The sequence below is a fragment of the Mytilus californianus genome, unplaced genomic scaffold (genome assembly GCF_021869535.1).
Source record: "Mytilus californianus isolate M0D057914Y unplaced genomic scaffold, xbMytCali1.0.p SCAF_5, whole genome shotgun sequence".
Lineage (NCBI taxonomy): Eukaryota > Metazoa > Mollusca > Bivalvia > Mytilida > Mytilidae > Mytilus > Mytilus californianus.
Window position 1 is genome coordinate 55,602,912 of NW_026262701.1, and position 12,595 is coordinate 55,615,506.

The 12,595-nt window shown below is 31.8% G+C and overlaps 1 protein-coding gene and 1 long non-coding RNA gene across 3 annotated transcripts in view; one reads left to right on the forward strand and one right to left on the reverse strand.

Annotated features, from left to right (window-relative positions):
• The first annotated feature begins 2,650 nt into the window (after positions 1 to 2,650).
• The window catches only part of LOC127702707 (neural cell adhesion molecule 1-like), a 54,659-nt gene continuing 44,714 nt past the window's right edge, over positions 2,651 to 12,595 (forward strand). For both annotated transcript variants that reach the window (XM_052207000.1, XM_052207001.1), the window contains exon 1: positions 2,651 to 2,943. In XM_052207000.1, coding sequence (XP_052062960.1) covers positions 2,937 to 2,943 — 7 coding nt within the window. In that variant the 5' untranslated portion in view covers positions 2,651 to 2,936. The remainder of the gene's footprint in view (positions 2,944 to 12,595) is intronic.
• On the reverse strand, positions 3,786 to 8,791 carry LOC127702709 (uncharacterized). Its single transcript, XR_007982546.1, has 3 exons — positions 8,396 to 8,791; positions 5,557 to 5,644; positions 3,786 to 4,562 (listed from the first exon to the last, which is right to left on the reverse strand). It is a non-coding gene; the product is annotated as an uncharacterized LOC127702709 (long non-coding RNA).

Below are 12,595 nucleotides of genomic sequence, written 5' to 3' on the forward strand. Positions count from 1 at the left end.
AAGACGTCAGTAACAGTCAGAGAAAAACATGACCTTGTGGAATGCAAAAAAATAGGTATTGACAGCTTGGCGTACCGTTAATGTACATATGTGTATAACAATAATATTTAGTATAGTTTTAACTTACTGATAACAAAATCAATATTAATACTACTCCGAGATTACTCTGACGTCCAAGGGCTGTTTTGCCAGACAAGCTGGGGCCGTGGGACATCAGAGCTCGTCCCATATCAAAAAGTTGGTATATCATTTGAAATTTTAATGATATATGATTTGTAATATGACCAATGAAAATGCTATATCATACAGTGTAAATATGTGAATGATTAAGGTGTGGATAAAGTGACGTTATTTTTTCCCGCTAAAATACTGCACGAACTGTCGTCTGCCGGCAAATCTTAAAATGTCGGAGGGAAAGCTGGATTTTTTAGGTGACGATGAAGAAATTTTGTCCTCTCACAAATATTAGAAGAGGACGTCAATAACTTAGCACTTTCAAAGTTTTGAAGGGAAATGGAGGACGATATGTCACTTTCGCAGATTGTAACTGGGGTGCCATCATTGAGTTTCATATGATGAACGCTGAAAGTATGAGCTATTAGCTTAAAAGGTTTGTTATGGAGACGAGGAAACAAAACGGAGACGAGTACCCGCCTAAATCTTTATACTACATTGTGTGTGGTTTCCTAAGACATTGCAGAGACATGAATGTCCACGCTAACGCTAACATTCAGAAACAGGTCTCAGATGTCTTGAACCCCCTGTCCGATCGTAATAATGTATAGCAGTATTAAAGATCATTAAAAGTGAAAATGTTGTAGCCGAACCGTTTCAAAGGAGTAAAAAACATTGTCTGGGTGACATCACATGTATGAATGGGTCTGGACCAGGGAGTTCCGTTACATTCTCAAATTGTCACTTTAATTTCAATTGAATTAATGTTGCCGTGTTATTAATTTTAAATTTGTTTTATTTAATGTGAAGCTTAAGGGTGGGCTTTTTATATATTTTTCTCTTGTATTAATTACAGTTTTTAAAATTTCATTTTATTCAGCTTTGACTACTTTTTCAAAGATGTTCCCTGTGAGGTTCTACACAAGAGTTTAATTTAAGTGCAGATTCTTAAAAAAAAACACAATTATTTTATTTTCAAGTAAAAGTAGGAATACCGAAGTTTAAAATTGGTGAAATCCCATGACAAAGAACATAAAAAAGATGAGTGTCAAATAACAAAAATAACAAAAAAAAAAAAAACCCTAAACAATACATACAGAAACAAGTGAAGAAACAGTTGGAAGTTTTTTGGTATATACTTGTATATAAGAGATGGAGCTTTCCTGTGCATTTTCAGTGTAGTTAATGCACTGCTTTTGGCTCCTCCTACCAATGGTTTCCGTATGTGAGATTGTTGATTAATCCTCAGACAGTGCAATAACGTTCAAATCGGGAAGTTAATGCACTCCTTTCCAAAATATCAGATTTTAAAGCACACGAAAGTTCAAAGATATTAGTAAAATTAATTTAATTTATAAGGCCCAGTGTATATTATTGGTATACATATTCAAAGAACGTCTTACCATACAATAACCTTAAATCAAAAATCGAAAATCAAAAATGACTATAATAAAGATTGATTTAAAAGTAAAATAGAAAAATATAAAACCTTCACTTGAAGCCAATCCTTACTTATTGTTTAATGATTTTTCTATCAGGAATATTTTAACATAAACTTCGCATAAGTGACCATGGTCAAGAAATACAAAAAAGCTCGTTACATTAGAATTCCTCGAGAACAAACACTGTGCAAAACCTAAAAATTCTGAATTGCAAGGTAAACCAGAATATCAGACAAAATATATTTACTAGATAGTGAACACTTCATTTATTTCCACGATGAACAAAAAATATTCTATATGTTAATCCCTGCTTCCTTTAATAGATATGTTAGAATTATTAGCTTCTTGTTTAAAAGGTCAATAGAACTGAGGTCAGAAGTGTCATTGTAACATGGCTATTAAATATTGTAAAATTGTACATCTGTCACTTTTGTTTTTTTTCCTGCTTTGTTGTTACTTTGTTGTTTGTTGTTTGTTGTTTATTGTTTTTTTTTATGTTTATTGGAAATTCGTTTTTTTTATTTTTAGATGTCATACATTAAAATTATGAAAATTCTCATTTTCACAAAAATTGATGTTTATGACTTTAAAAACGTTGTGTTAATATTCTGAAATATTTTAATCACTTTTAAAAAAAGTAAGGTGCAATACCAAATTTTACTCCAAAGAAAAATGGCGGCGGTGCGTTTCTATTGTTGTTGAGTACAGTTACATGATGACACAAATTTCTACACGCATTTGATAAAATTCAGAAGCAACTATCAATGTCAAAGTGTGGTTTTAAATATTGCAAACGAAAAAGCTCTCATCTCAGTGAAGGTTCATGATGACCTTTTAACACCTGTTTAAATGGAGTTCTTTGAAGAGCACGCTACAATTGTATACATATGCGCGATAATATCAGGTATATTTATATCACATTTCTTTTGTCAAAAGAATATTTATTATATGTTTTATAAAATGTCTTATCTGTATGAATGCTTGAACTACAGTCCTATTTTTGGTATTTTTCATTGGATTTCAGGTAAGCCAGATCCAGATCCACCAAAAGATGTCAGAATATATGTTATTGGTAGTACAGCTAAAATATCATGGACAATTCCTACCAATATTGAAGGGGCAACTTGGACTCGGATTTATATTAAAGATTCCACAGGAGCCGAAATATATGTGAAAGGATCATCTAAATATAACATTTATAAAGATATACCACTTCCAGAAACAAGCTTTGAGATCGCCAACTTGAAGTTGTGTTCAGAATATTCTGTCAAACTACAATTTTTTAGTCCGTTTTCAGAAATCACCACACGAAAGTTTTGGATGACAAGTGAGTTCCTATTTCCTTAAATATAACATAATTATTGCTGTTTTCTATGAAATAGTACGATGATACACTATTTTCTTCTTCATTTTTATTTATTTTTGGGGGGGGGGGGTGGCGTGGTTATGTTATCGAGACTGTAACAGTCTCCGGGACAAGTTTGCACTTCCGCTGAGTGCAAAAGTTGTCACCTTAATTTTTGGAGTTAAGTCAAAATGAAGTTGATAACTTGGTTGGTATTGGTTCCCTGATATTTGTCCTAAAAAAATTTGGCTCTAGCACCACTGTTGAAAAAGTTATGCCCCTTTTTTCAACAATTTCCTCAGAGGAAAAGTAGTTTTCCTCAAGGGAAATCAAATTTCCCTAAAGGAAAAAGATTTTTCCTTAAGGGAAATTGTATTTTCCTCAAGGGAAAAAGATTTCCCTTAGGGAATTTGCTGCATTAATATTTCCTTTGAGGAAATTCTATTTCCTGTGAGGAAATTTGCGGCTTCAAATTTTCCTTTGAGGAAATTTTATTTCCTCTGAGGAAATTTGAGGCTTCAAATTTTCCTCTGAGGAAATTTGCAGCTTCAAATTTTCCTTGGAGGAAATACTTTTTCCTGTGAGGAAATTTTGTCAACTGCAATTTCCTTTGAGGAAATATTTAACAAACACTTTTCCTTGAGGGAAAATTCAATACCACAAATTTCCTCTAAGGAAAACATTGTTCTCCAAATTTCCTCAAAGGAAATTTCTGTACATCAACTTTCCCTGTAGGAAATGCTTTCCCCTATTTTTACTCATTGTAAATTTCTTCACTATACAAACAGTATGAACATAATGTTTACAAGACTTAATAAATGATACAAATGATATTTAAACTTTAATAAATTTTTGACTCAAAATTATCATGACATACAAAATCAATATAGTGAGTCTGACTGTTTAGGTCAAGGTATTGTACATACTTTATATGACTTTAACTTTGATTTTTAAAATATTTCTTGTAGCAAAGTATTCTGTTTTCTTTGTAATTGTTTCAATTGTATACATTAATAGGCAACCAATTTGAATGTCATACCATTTGTGGAGTTCTTAAGAATGCGTTCATATTTGCAAATTAAATAATAAAATAAACACTTTTCTTGTAAATTTTAATTTTCCTCTGTTTCAGCTGCTGTGTACAGTTATTCAATTCACTACGTAAAAGTTCATAACATAAATTATTCCATTCACTAAACAATTTCCTTCAATTCTTAGAGAAAACATTTTTGCAATTTGTTCTTCGAAGATCTTCTTCAGTATATTTGATATGAGGGAGAGATGTAAATGAGTGGATAAAGCTGGTGTTCCTTTCAACAACAAAATACTATTTTTTTCTTCATTTCTCCCTTCTTTCGACGAATATATATAATATGTTGTTGCATTTATACAATTGTGTTTTTCTGCATCTATGATAGAACTCCATTTTGTTTATAGCCATTATCATGCGATTATGATGAAATTTCCTATTTCTTTTTTGAAGGAAAGCACACATTCCATTTCACATTAATCCAATTAGCGCACCATGTAGATAGATATCAACTTTCAGTTTCCTCTTCAGTATTGACCTATTGATCATAAAAACCAAGATGTCTGATCACCTATAAATACACAAAATAAACAAATAAAATGTTATAAATGGAGAGAGAAACAGCAATAAAAAAGCTTATTTTGTCATGTTTATGAACATTTTAAGAATATTTCCTTTCTTACTTGCATGACTTGTGAGTTCTCTTAATTCTGTGCTTTTTGTCTATGGGTTTTTTTATTAGTTGATTTTGTGCATTTTATCAATCTTTCGAGTTGAGGCAATTGCAACGGTTATTTTTACAGTTTGTTCTTTATATGTTGAGCTGTTAAACCACTGTCCAAGGTTAAGGTAGGGTTGAGTGCTCACAAACCTGATTTTTTTATTACATGTATTAGTTTTTATTGATTTTTAACTAGCTGTCAGTAGCTGTGAGTACTAACAGATCTTTGTGTCTTTTCGATTAAGAGAAAGGTATAAATTTCCTGCTTAGTCCGGACTGTTTTTTTTTTTGCAGGAAATCTACCGGTATGTCATTTGTTGTCTGTTGAAGAGTTGTCTTATTGGCAATCATGCCACATCTTCTTATTTTTATATAACCTTGCCATATTCTGATTGTGCCTGTCCCAAGTTCGGAGCCTGTAGTTTATTCTGACACTCAAATTTAGTGGTTGTAGTTGTTTCATATCTGTCATATTTATTTTTTTTTAATTTGTTTTGTTATAAACTAGGCAATTAGTTCTACAGTTGGGATTATTTCAATTTTTCGTCTGAGGGCCTTTTATAGCTGACTACTTTGACAATAGGGTATGGACTTTCTCATTATTGAAGGCCGTCACTGGCCTATAATTGCTTTCTTAGAGCCATGATCAATAGTTTTCATATTTAATATGCCACATCTTTTTATTTTTATAATAATCATGATAATCATCTTTCAAGGGCAATAACTTTTATAAAAGTGGCCTTATGAGTCTTATCCAGCATCACTGATGAGTGTTTTGTAGACGAAACGCGTGTCTGGCGTAAATACAAAATTTAATCCTGGTATCTATGATGAGTTTACTTACCATTTAGGTTTTGTTGACTTCTGCAAATTTTAAATTGCCTATCATTTCTGCTGTTTATAATTTCTCTGCATCTTCTATAGTTCTTGTCCTACACATAAAAAGAGTAAAAATTATTATTCAATGACATCTTGCATCAATAATTATTTTGCTGTTTAATGTATATATCAATACGTGTTTAATAAAAAGCTGTACCATGAGTGCTTGATAAGCTTGTTGCCCTTTTAGCTTGGGTTTATGGTTTAAATGAATTTTAATGATCAACTACATTATAGAAAAACTCTGAGCACTGCGCAACTAAGACCCCCCCCCCCCCCCCCCCACCTACAAAAAACAAAACTACAGGCTCTAAAGAGCCTGTGTCGCTCACCTGACTCTATTTGGGTTTTTGAAATCATATAAAAAAGATAAAAATCATAACAGATACTTTAATAATGATTGAGGGCATATTTGGTTTAATATTGTCCTACTCCGCTGGCGGCCGTCTTGGATGATGCATCAGCTACAGAGTAACAACACTTGGTCAACACCTCATAAGGAACATTCATGCTATGTTTGGTTTCATTCCATTCAGTGGTTCTCTAAATGAAGACATTTGTATGTATTTCCTATAGGGTCCTATCTTAAACTAAGTCCCCCGCTGCTGGCCATCTTGGATGATGGATCGGCAACAAAGTAACAACTCTTGGTCAGCACCTCATAAGGAATTCAGTGGTTCTCTAGAAGTTCAAAATGTAAAAAGTTAACAACGGCAACGGACGACGACGGACGCCAAGTGATGAGAAAAGCTCACTTGGCCTTTCGAGCCAGATGAGCTAAAAAAGGACAAGCACACAGAGTGGTATTCATTGAAACAAAACATGAAAATAATTTGGCTCCATTTTAAGGGATATTGCAAGTGTATATACATTTTGTAAGTTTAAGGCCGTGATTTTTGAACAAATACAATTCTAAAACCTTCCAAAGTGTGAAAATGGACAATTTTAAACAATTTTCCAACAACTAAAATTCCATAACTCTGCATCTTATATAAAAATAAATAGGGGATGATACTCCGGCTTGCATATCATATAAAGTTATAAAGGAAGATAACTGAGGAACGGTAAAATTTATACTACTAAAATTATAACTTGATCTGATTTTGTGGTAAAAAGTATTGCGTTAAAGTTTAATAAAATTTGGTTGAGGCAAACTTAATTTAGAGGACGGAAACTTAAAATTCATCATTTTTTCCATCTGTAAAGGACATAACTCTAGAACAGACTGAGTCAGTAAAAGTGACACCACCAAAATTCAAACTGTTTTTTGTGGTAATAACCATTGTGTGCAAGTTTCATAACATTTGGTTGAGGCAAACTAAAGTTAAATATAGAGAGCCGGAAACCAAAAATTCAGCAATTTTTCCATTTGTGAAGGGGCATAACTCTAGAACGGTAACACTGACACCACCAAAATTCACACTTGATCTGAGTATTGTGGTAATAAGCTTTTGTAAAAGTTTTATAACATTTGGTTGAGGCAAACTAAATTAGAGAACAAAAACCAATGACTTTGGGACAGACGGACAGACGGTCAAGGGTTGACCCACTATCACATGACCATGGGTCATAAAAATGTAAAGGGAGTTTATGTCAATATATAAAATCAATTCACCAAAGTTTCATAAAAATTGGTGAAAGCATTCTTGAGACTATCCAAAGTCTCAATATACAATAAAAACTTAAATCAGATTTTTTTTTTTAAATTGAAAGGGAAATTATCATGATTATGTTAATTGGCAATATTAATAAATGCATGCAACAATTTCTGAAATTTACAGTATATAGGCTTTTAACCCCACCATATTTTTGCACCTGTCCCAAGTCAGGAGCCTATATGTGGCATTTGTCAGTTTTGTATGATTTTTAATTTTAGTTTCTTTTATATATTTCGGAGTTTAGTATGACGTCCATTATCACTGAACTAGTACACATTTTTGTTAAGGAGCCAGCTGAAGCACGCCTCAGGCTGTGGGATTTTCTCGCTGCATTGAAGTCACATTGGTGACCGACTGTTATCTGCTCTTTGGGCAGGTTGTTGTCTCTCTGACACATTCCCCATTTCTATTTTCAATTCTATTTTAAATTCAATTATAAATGTTAGGCTTCTTGTTGATTTGTTTTACATTTGTCATTTCGAGGCCTTTTATTATATTTACAGCTTTCTATATGCATAGGTGCTTGAGGACAGGATCCTGTTTTGAGCCCCCCCCCCCCCCCCCCCTTATTATCATAAATCTTAAATTTTTCAATATATATCACTTATTTGTACCATATACATACTAATATACCATATTTTTACTCTTAATATGCATGTTTACTATCAACATGAATCTCGACTCCTTACGGTCCTCAAGCACTTATGTCTATATGGTGTGAATTTTGCTCATTGTTGATGGTCGTACGGTTATCTATAGCTCAGCGAAGCAACATCACAACTGTTTCCAAGTTTGTGAAGTCAGAGGACTATATTCATCTTTCCGACTTTCAGATCATTTGTTTATTTTTCATGAATATGTGCCATTCCAATATGAAATAGCTAAATCATGTATATATTAAAAAAAAACTTTAAACTAGGATACTCATTTGGGGAACTAATGATTTGTTGGTTTTTCCCTAGTCCAAATAATTATGACGTCTGGCAAGGCTATTTTTTTTTCTGGGACGCCTAAATAGCCTTGCAAGACGTCATAATTATTTGGACTAGGTTTTCCCCACCATCGACATCGTCCTGTGGACGAAACGAGTTTGGCGCATTAACAAAAAGATCATGTCTGTAGTGACAAGTTAGTGTGTGTGCTTACCAATATTTGAATTTTATGAGCCTTCTTTTTGAATATTTTTTTCATTTTTTGGTACAATACTGACGTCGAGAGCTGTTGTTGTTGTGCTGTTTATTTTTTACAAAAGCGATCAAGTAATGCAGGGGAAGGAAACTTACTTAAAAGACCAAAATGAGTCGCAACTGTAATGGTACATAAATATTTTACTATGCAGTCAGTATCCTGATATACATGTATATACTCTTAGACTCATTTCACAGAAAAATCGTACAAGTGAAAATACTCGTTTGTCATGAACATTTTAGATCACTTAAAATTTAGATTTTATAACTTAAATTACGAAAGATGATAATTTGTCAAATAAGCCCTTGTAACCAGGTGCTGCATTTTTTAGCACGTGTCAAAAAACAGTTAAAAGTGCCGGTATCTGACAGAGCTTTCAAGAGTTATTTCTCTTACTGTGAGTTCATTATATATTTATCACAAAAAGCTAATGCTAAATTCTTTTCATTTAATATGGGTCTATATGAAGCCCCACCCCTCCTCCAGCTTATCTGATTAATTTACGATCACTCTGAGTAAAGAAAGTAAGTCACAATTGCTTATATAAGGTATTTTAAATTCTGGTTGATAGTTGTCTCATCACCAATCATACTACATCTACTTATTTTTTTTTACAATAAAGCTATATTTAGATGCGGTATAGTGAGTGATGAATGTGTAAACATGCAGCATGCTTGTAAATAATTGTTAAAATACAGCACAAAAGATGCATAATATATCAAACTCGAATCAACGCCATGTCAAAAACTAAAAAAACAACAACAACAAAAAACGACCAAATGACAAATAGTCTATAAAAACAACTATAGCATACCAAAATATATAATTTGTAAAGACTTGCATGCAACTAGGCCTATACAGTAGCTCTATGTTCTTATAGATCTCATAACATTACGATTAAAAGTCAGATTATGTGTGTGTAAGTTTATTAGAAAATTCAACGAGACACGTCCTAATCAGGTAAAATCTATCCAAAATAACAATTTACAAATTCAGATCTACTGCCTGTTGTATATTGCTTACATGATTGTATATTGCCAAACGAATAATTTATGTCTGGTACAGGATGGCGGCTTCGAAGCGGAGACAAAAAGACCCAGATAAATGAAAGTGTAGAATTTTTGTTGTGGAGAATTTTTTTTTAAAGAACTAGATTCATATCTCAGAATTTGAATATAGCATCTCGTTTTCTTTAGATAAATTGTTAGCTATTACTGACTATAATAATTACCCCCTTATAAGTATTCGCAAAACATGAAGTTAATGATCAATGAATATGAAAACATTTTATAAAGTATAAATATTGGTAAACGGACAGCAAGTCATAGAACTATTATAGTTCGAATAAATTAGTTTACAATAACTGTTGAAAGGTTATGAGAGAAAAATCTGGATGAATTTATTTTTATTAGAATGATTTATTTTACAGTAAAGGCTTCATATTTTTAATCGCCGCGATATAGCCTTGTTGTGCTAATGCGGCGTAAAGCAACCAACAATCAATCAATCATATTTTTAATCAGTTATTTGTAAAAGAAAGGTGACATGTTTAACACCATGGAGCCAGTAAATTAACAAACTACTATGATGGATTTTTTTCTTTACAATCATTGATCATTATTATATTTGAGAATAACTTGTGTTTACAATTCGTTTTCATAAATAATGGTTCAAGAAAAAAACTTTTTGAAAATTAGTCTGTTAGTTTCCAAAGAAAAAAATATCTTAAAAACTGAACTGTGAGTTTTCAATCGTTAAGTTTTGTTATACTTTTTTAGTGTTAATCTCAGCAAAGACAAATTTGGTGATAAAAATCGATTTGTTGGTCTTTAAAAAAAAAACATACGTCATAATGTAATCTTCATCTGGAGATATTCATTCCCTACTGTAAAATATTGAGTTTTTGGTTGATTAATGTCGGGTGTGTCTGACGTACCGAATAATATATGATAGGTACATGTAGGTCTTGTAATTGAGACCGCCCGTGATACGGTCGGAAAATTTCGACTGCCAACGAAAAAGGATGGAGAGAAAATTGGCCTAATACCAGGCTACTTATAGTCCACTTGAAGAGTTGTTGCAAGGATTCAGCGTCCCCATTCGGACGTGTCTGAGCACAACCCAATGGACGTTCCACTATCATTACTGCTAAGGATTTATTGCCGGTCAGAAGAAGACCTGTAACGACGCTATTTCTATAGTTACTCTAGTTCGCTAACGACTTCGCTTCTTGTTCCATTGAATATAAAGGAAAGAGTTATCTAATATATATGTAAATATATATACACGTCTAAATTGAAAACAACGTTCAAACCTATGATTGCGTTGGATAAAAACCGCAATGTTTATACGTGTGCATGTAAAACAAATTTCTTGGTAGAGGGGTCTAAATACAGCACAAACAACATTTTCCAAAAGACCAAAAAGTGAAAAAGTATATTTTAACAAAACGCATTTGACTAACAGGTCGACAACTGATGTTCTTAAACCCTGCTGACTGCCATTGGCTATTGCCAAATAAATTGATCACCAGATGTAAAAAATGGATCTTACATATTAATTAAATACCAAACAGAAAACAATAAACTTACGGAAAAGATGGTATACCGCAAACATGAGGTGCAAACATTTGTACACCATATCCGGATTTCGACATTTAATGTCTCTTCAGTGATGTTAGGGATCGAAACGGTATTTGGAAGGCCATATAATATATATAGGGAAAAAAAATAAGACTGAAAATGCACCAAATATTTATATTCAATATAAATATTCACATTTTGTCTATTACAACAACAAGTTGTTCAAAAATTGTTGTAATAGACAAAATGTGAATATCCATATTGAATATAAATATTTGGTGCATTTTCAGCCTTATTTTTTTTCCCTATTTTATGCACAACATAGACAAAATTTAAAACTTTTTAATATATATATATATTTTTCTTGAACTACTATAAATAAAGTAGTTCATTTTAAAATGTATTCTTTAAAGGTTAAGAAAACAATAAGTTAAAATGGCTGGTACATACATGGCTTCATGGCTAATACCAAAAAGGTATAGCCAATTTCCCGTTTATTTTTTTTCGTTGTTTGGTTCAAATGTTCAAATTTAATAAATTGATGAATTTAATAATTTATTGATATCCTAAATCTTTGTTAATATATTTACTTCGGTAGAAAAGAAAGTGAATCTTCTCATCGGGACTTTAATTAATCTTCATATCTATTATATATTTTGGGATTGAAAAAAATATCTTTAACAAATGCGGTTTCGAGCCTATTTCTTCATTTTAATTTGGTTACACGTTCAGCAATAACTGATACAAATATGATATATTACCAATGATAAGGCCATATATTTGAAGCTGTTCAAAATTTTGTACATTATAGCTGGGACTATTATACTAAAAAATAGTTAGTATAATAGTCCCAGATTATAGGTACGTGTATCAGATTGGACATTTTTTTTTATTGTTCTATATAAATAATCTTACTATAAGTTATCTCAGGTCTAAACAAAATGTTACTATGAGTTTTCTAATGAGTTTTGTTTGATAATTTTTTGTTTAATTCAGTTAAAAGTTTGTTTTTTTTTACACGAGAAGGTCTGCTAAAAAGTTTATGATGATCTCTTTTTTATTCAGCATAACAAACGGATACTCTTTAATGTACACTAGGTGGACTTTCCTCTATTCCGATGAAGGCAGTGCACGTCTTTCATTTAAAAGATTCAATCGTTGTTTTGCAACAGACGGCGGCACATCGGGCATTGACTTACCATTTTATAATTTGTAACAATTATGATTAACCATATATTTATAAGTTATAACAAAATTATTTTTTATACATCTTTATTTAAGATGATCGAGATTTGAGAATGATATGAAAATAATAAAATATATATTACAAAAAAAAAAAGTTATCTCAGGTCTAGTTATCTAGTATAAAATATATTCACTGGAAATAAGCCCTTTAAAACACAAATCCCCGTTTACTCATTGCGAAGTTTATTTGCTAGTGTTTTTTTAATCTTTTTTTTAATGATTTTATTATATTATCTTTTTTGTGAAAATTTTGAGTGGTTGAACATGAAATGGACACCGATGCTACAAAGAAAATTTGTTTAATGTCATCTGTTGCAATATAACTAAGTAT